Source organism: Stegostoma tigrinum, chromosome 40 (genome assembly GCF_030684315.1).
Source record: "Stegostoma tigrinum isolate sSteTig4 chromosome 40, sSteTig4.hap1, whole genome shotgun sequence".
NCBI classification, from domain to species: Eukaryota; Metazoa; Chordata; class Chondrichthyes; order Orectolobiformes; family Stegostomatidae; genus Stegostoma; species Stegostoma tigrinum.
In genome coordinates, this window is record NC_081393.1 from 17,991,305 (window position 1) to 17,997,200 (window position 5,896).

The following is a 5,896-nucleotide window of genomic DNA, read 5'->3' on the forward strand; positions in this document are numbered from 1 at the left end:
ATCTGTCAAGATGGTCCTTCAGTGTTGCCATCCTGGCCATCTTCACCACCTCGTATGTAAAACAAACTCCCTCGCATATCTCCTTTAAACTTTCCCCTCCCACCTTAAACCAATGCCCCACAGTAATTGGTGTTTCTCCCCTGGGATAGACAGACGATCCACTCCATCTGTGCCTCCCCTAAATTTGTAAACTTCTCCCCTACCCCAACCTCACCCTGCGACGTTCAAGTAAAAACAAACTGAGTTTTGCCCAGTCTTTCCGCATGGCGAATACCACCCAAAACCAGGCAACATCCTGGTAAACCATTCCTGCCCCCTCTCCAAAGTGCCCACTTCCTTCTGGCCATGTGGTGAGCCGAACTCTCCCGATGTGCGAAACGTGGCCTGGCTAAAAGTTCTTACATGTGGTTGGAATTTTAGATGCACTAATGTTTAATAATCCTCGCTGGATTTCACTCCTTGGTCCTCCACACTCAGAGTTTCAAAGTTTGAAAAGGTTCATTGCCCATTTTTTTAATTGCTTGGGAAGAAACTCTGAGCTAGGTTTCGGGTGTGAGCGAGGGCTGACGGGCTTACGCCTGGGACTATCCCCGTGGCAGAGGAACTTTAAATCTTGCATAACCTCAAAACTTTCCAAACGCACGGAAGAATGGGCCTGCCCAAGAGGGGAGGGGCAGCTGACGGGTTCAGACTATAAAACAGGGAGATGGAGAGTGCCAGAGTCAAATTGAAGAGCAGCAATAAACTTGCAAACAACTTATATTCCTTCAAGCGGCGTCGATAAGAAATGAGAACTGATGTCAGATCTGCCACCAGTCCAACCGTTAACAATGAGCCTCAAAGGTAGGATGAAGGTTTTATTCCATGTTACTGAACTGGCAGAGAAGTCGAACTCTCTCTCTCTCTGACCTGCTCACCTTTCCCCAAAGAAAGTTCAAAGGTTTTACTTTGGCATCTGTTCGAGGGGCCATTTAGAGGGTAGATGTGGGCATGTTAAGATCTGGGGCTTGTCAGGGTCATGCATGGAGATAGGGAGGCAGCTCCAGGAGAGGCCGTGTTCAAGTGCCAACAGTGGTTTCCAGAGAGAGAAGGGCTAGACCGGGCTGGTGGCTTTGTTAGAAAGAGCACAGGATGCTTTTCGCTGCTACCTCTAGCTCAGCACCTTAGCACAGCAGCTGGAACCTGGCCCTGCATGTGTGTGTGTGTATGTGTGTGTGTGTGTGTGTGTGTGTGTGTGTGTGTGTGTGTGTGTGTGTGTGTGTGTGAGTGTGTGTGGGGGGGGTGGGGGGTAGAGAGGAAGAGTGTGTCTGTGTGAAGTGGCAGTGCCTACCACTCCCCTGGGGATAAATAGTACATATCCGGCTGGATTCCTGTCCAAACACATCTGGCCACTCTGCTTTTCTGTCGAACAAAACAGCTGGCAGCAGCTTCATGCAGGCTGACTGTGTCATTGCTCTCTCCACAGTTACAAATCCAGGAAGGATTCCTGTCTGTCCCCAACTGCATGTCACCCGGTCAAGGTGAGCAACTTTTACTGCAATACATTGTTCCTCATCTCAGTCCTGCACCTTATCGTTAGAATGTGAACCCCTCTGGGCTCCCGCAGCCCCCAGCCCAGCCATCGCGAACACTCTTTACCCAGTCTAGCCCCTGTTAGACTTGGATACCTTTCTACGGATTCCCCAACCTCGTCCTCCTAAACTCCAGCGACTATAATCCTAACCCGAACCAGTCTCTCTCCACCCGTCAGTCCGTGCCATCCTGGGAATCAGCCTGGGAAACCCTTCGCTGCTCTCCCTCCATCACCAAAGCCCCCTCCCCTCAGCTAAGGAGGCCCCCAAACCTCTCCCACACACAATACTCCAGAGGGCGGCCTCCCCCTGTCCAACTGCAGAGAGACATCCCAGCTCCCGTACTCCGATCCTCTCGCCATGGAGGACAAACAGGTTGCCCTCCTTTGAAGGTTGGCAGGGCGCGTTGGTGAAATCTGATGCCATCCTGTGATTCCACCCCCACCCCGCCTTCCCCCACTACAGGGTACCTTCCAGGTGACGATGCCCAACATGACGGAAGCATGCGGAGAAGAGCACAAGAGCTACCAGCTGAAGATCATGGAGACATCGTCGTCCATCGTGCCAGTCAGCAGCGCCCACATCTCCCTGGAGCAAGCAGTCATCCTGGTCCTTGCCATTGAGAAGTTCAAGGCGTTGGTGAAGCAGCGGCACCTGCCCGAGGACTGGAAGCATGACGGTGCTTCCTTCACAGACTCATACTTGCTGGGAGACTTCAACGCCGTCATGGAAGGTGAGCTGTTCCCACTTGGCAATTTGCTTCACTCTGGCGGTCATCCACGGTTGGGATAACTCTCCGGCACCATCACCCACCACGCGAGGAAAACCGGACAAAATCAAGATAAGGCCCACTTTCCCCGCACTAGGCCTGAAAGCCTTATGTCACATCAAGTGCTAATCCAAATACTTTTTTAAAAGCCATGAGCTTTCCTGCCTCGACTTCCTTCCCAGCATGTTCCGGAATCCCCACCCCGTCCCCTGCCATTACTCTCAGGGCGAAAAGCGTTATTTTTCAAACACCTCTCCCTGCCTACGTTTTGAAATGATGTTAACCCTCAGCAGTTTCATTAGATTCCATCTTTGTTGGACCCCAGGATATAGAATGGAAGAATCACAGAGCCTCTACAAGGTGGACAGAGACCATTCAGCCCATACTGGCACTTCAAAGGGCATCCCACCAAGAATCACTCCCCTATCCCTATTACTCTGCATTCCCCACGGCCAACCCACCCTAACCTACACATCGCTGGGCACTATGGGTAATTTAGCACGGCCAACCCACCCTAACCTGCACATCCCTGGGCACTATGGGTAATTTAGCATGGCCAATCCACCCTAACCCGCACATCCCTGGGCACTATGGGAATTTAGACAGCCAACCCACCCGAACCAGCACATCCCTGGGCACTATGGGTAATTTAGCACGGTCAATCCACCCATCTCTGGACCGTGGGAGGAAGCCCACGGGGGAGAACGTGCAAACGCCACTCAGACAGTCACCCCGAGGGTGGCATCAAACCCAGGCCCCTGGCGCCGTGAGGCAGCAGCTCCAACCGCCAATTGGCTCGGGCTCACCGAGGATCAATACAAGACCCCACTTCGCTCGCTGCCATCAATGTAACGAAAACATGTTGTATCCTCACCCACCACCACCGCCCACCCCCCTCCACCAAAACTCGCTCCCAGTTTTAACACTTCTGCGCCCTTTTCCGCAGATGTTGACCCGTACATCATCCATGACACCGCCGGGAGCTCCGCGTGCCGTTTCAGATTCATGCAGAGCGTCCAGCAACATTTCATGGACGACCGCAACCGCTCCCTCATCCTCTCGGAGAATCTCCAGCTTCTGGCCGTCTCCCTGCAGAGACCGGCCGACGCAGGTAACTTGATGGGATTTTCTGCCCGTCGGTGGGGGGGTGCAGGGGGGGAGGTAGGGTGAGGGGGTGGCGGGGGGTGGGCGGGGGGGAGGTAGGGTGACGGGGGGGGGGGGGGGCGGGGTGGCAGGGGGATTGGGAAACCCCATCTTGGTCTGCTCACGTGCCCGTACCCCGATTGGGGGCTCTATGTGGCTCCAGACGCAACCCACCCAACTCCGAAATAGCCGCACCCCACTCAATGGGCAACTGGGGATGGGAGGGCCGCTCCATTAATGGGTGCAGATTTGCCCCCAGGGTAGGGGTGTCCGCAATTGGATGGTGTGGTCAGCAGGATGGGGGCACGGGTTAGAGGGGTAGGGACCAAATGCTGGCAAATGGGACTAGTTGAGTTTGGGTCGGCTTGTAACCACCGCTCCCTTATGACCCCGCGCCCCCCCCGTGCCCCGTTCCTCTCCATGTTTTGTTGTCTGCTGTGCTAACATATCGCCTCTCCCACATGCAGTTCAGTTGGATGTGAGGTACTATAAGTCAACAGGGACCAACACAGAACTGTTGCCCGTTGTTCTGGGCCTTAACAGAGAAAATCTCTTCATCACGTGCACGGGCCCACGAGAAAGACCCAAGTTGAAGATTGAGGTAAGAGGAATCTCTCCACTTAAGGGTGCATTGCGAGGAGGTCGCATACTGTCCCCGGGTTAATGTGGCCGTGTTCACCTCTTCCTGTGCCTGTGCATCATGGTCCAGAGTATCGCGGTGATGGGGGCGGGGCGCAAAGCGGGAACTCGTCCAGGATTGGCGCCCACACACTTATCTTGGGCAGTACCAGGCTTCAGGTCCAGAGGCGAGGGCGGTACCACCTGCCAAGGCTCCCAGCTGTGTCCTAGAGTCATGCAGCACGCAAACAGACCCTTCGGCCGGACCCATGCAGGCCAAACAAGTTGCCCAAACTAAACTAGTCCCATTTGCCAGCATTTGGCCCTTATCCCTCTAAACCCTTCCTATCCATGTCCCCATCCAGATGCCTTTTAAATGCTGTGCCTGTACCAGCCCCCACCCCTTCCTCTGGCAGCTCATTCCATACACGCACCACCCTCTGTATGAAAAAGTTACCCCTCAGGTCCCTTTTAAATCCTTCCCCCTCACCTTAAACCTATGCCCCTCTAGTTTTGGGCTCCCCTACCCTGAGGAAAAGACCCTGGCTATTCACCCCATCCATGCCCCTCCTGGTTTTATAAACCTCTATAAGGTCACCCCTGTCTCTAGCGAAAACAGCCCCAGTCTCTCCCTGTAGCTCAAACCCTCCAACATCCTTGTAAATCTTTTCTTAACCCTTTCCAGTTTAACAACATCCTTCCTGTAGCAGGGAGACTGGGATTGAACGCAGTATTCCAAAAGTGGCCCTTACCAATGTCCTGTAGAGCTGCAACATGACCCTCCCAACTCCCTCTACTCAACGCACTGATCAATAAAGGCGAGCGTACCGAGCACCTTCCTCACCGCCCTGTCTACCTGCGACTCCACTTTCAGGGAGCTCTGTACCTGCCCCCCCCCAGGTCTCTTTGTTGGACAACACTCCCCAGGGGCCCTGCCATTAACTGTGTCGGCCCTGCCCTGGTTTGTCTTCCCACAATGCAACGGCTCACTGCATTGACCTCCTGACTGCCAAATCTATCGAGATCCCTTTTCTAAATGTAGATAGCCTCAATCCCCCCCTGAATTCTCCCAGGAAGGAAAACAGAGGGGTTAAAAATTGATCCTTCCGGCATCCTGCAGGTTGAAAGCTGGCAACCGCCAACGGGAAACCAGCCAGCGCATTAAAGGCAGCCATCTCTCTCTCTCAAACCCAACCGTATTTACATCAAACCCTTCTATTTTTCTCTCTCTGTTTGCCCAGAAGTGGGAGGAGAATCTGCGGAACATCAGCAGCACCACCGACCTGCTCCGTTTCATGTTCTACAAGCGAGCTGGGAGCGCCGGCCTGTACTTTGAGCTGGAGTCAGCCATGTACCGTGGTTGGTACATCAGCACGTCGCAGAAAAATGGCCAACCCATTGAAATGGACGTCAAGGGGAGCAACAAGAGGGTCACCATCTTCACAGCTGATTAAGGCCTTGACAGACCTGTGCCACGCTGCACCCCAGCACACACCCCCAAACAAAAACAAAATGCGTGTTTTAGAAATTCAAAATCAGAAAAGATTTGATTTCGAGAGAGTATTATGTATGTACTGAGTACAGAATGTTCAATCCGTTGCAAACAAATGGATTTACAGCCCTTAGCTGATCAAGTTGTCACTTTGACATGAAATTGTAAAAGTCAAGTGAAATGCCAGTGGCAATATTTGCTCTGCTTTCACATTAAGTTGCGTCGGGAAATTTGCATGGGTTTAATATTTAATAATTTATTGTAATTGCTCATTATTAATTATTGTCTTTGCTAATTTATTGC

The 5,896-nt window shown here is 52.8% G+C and overlaps 1 protein-coding gene across 1 annotated transcript; it reads left to right on the forward strand.

The window, feature by feature from the left end:
• Window positions 1–714: 714 nt before the first annotated feature.
• il1b (interleukin 1, beta) lies at window positions 715–5,896 on the forward strand. The gene is made up of 6 exons (XM_048523175.1): window positions 715–843; window positions 1,466–1,520; window positions 2,037–2,304; window positions 3,287–3,451; window positions 3,951–4,084; window positions 5,343–5,896. Exons 1-6 carry the CDS (start codon window positions 788–790, stop codon window positions 5,553–5,555), a joined length of 891 nt encoding a protein of 296 aa, XP_048379132.1. The 5' UTR covers window positions 715–787; the 3' UTR covers window positions 5,556–5,896.

Coding starts and splice junctions, on each gene's coding strand:
- il1b (XM_048523175.1), top strand. CDS start 788: ATGAGAACTGATGTCAGATCTGCCACCAGTCCAACCGTTAACAATGAG. Junction 1,521..2,036: donor CTGCATGTCACCCGGTCAAG/GTGAGCAACTTT, acceptor CCCCCACTACAG/GGTACCTTCCAGGTGACGAT. Junction 3,452..3,950: donor GCAGAGACCGGCCGACGCAG/GTAACTTGATGG, acceptor TCCCACATGCAG/TTCAGTTGGATGTGAGGTAC.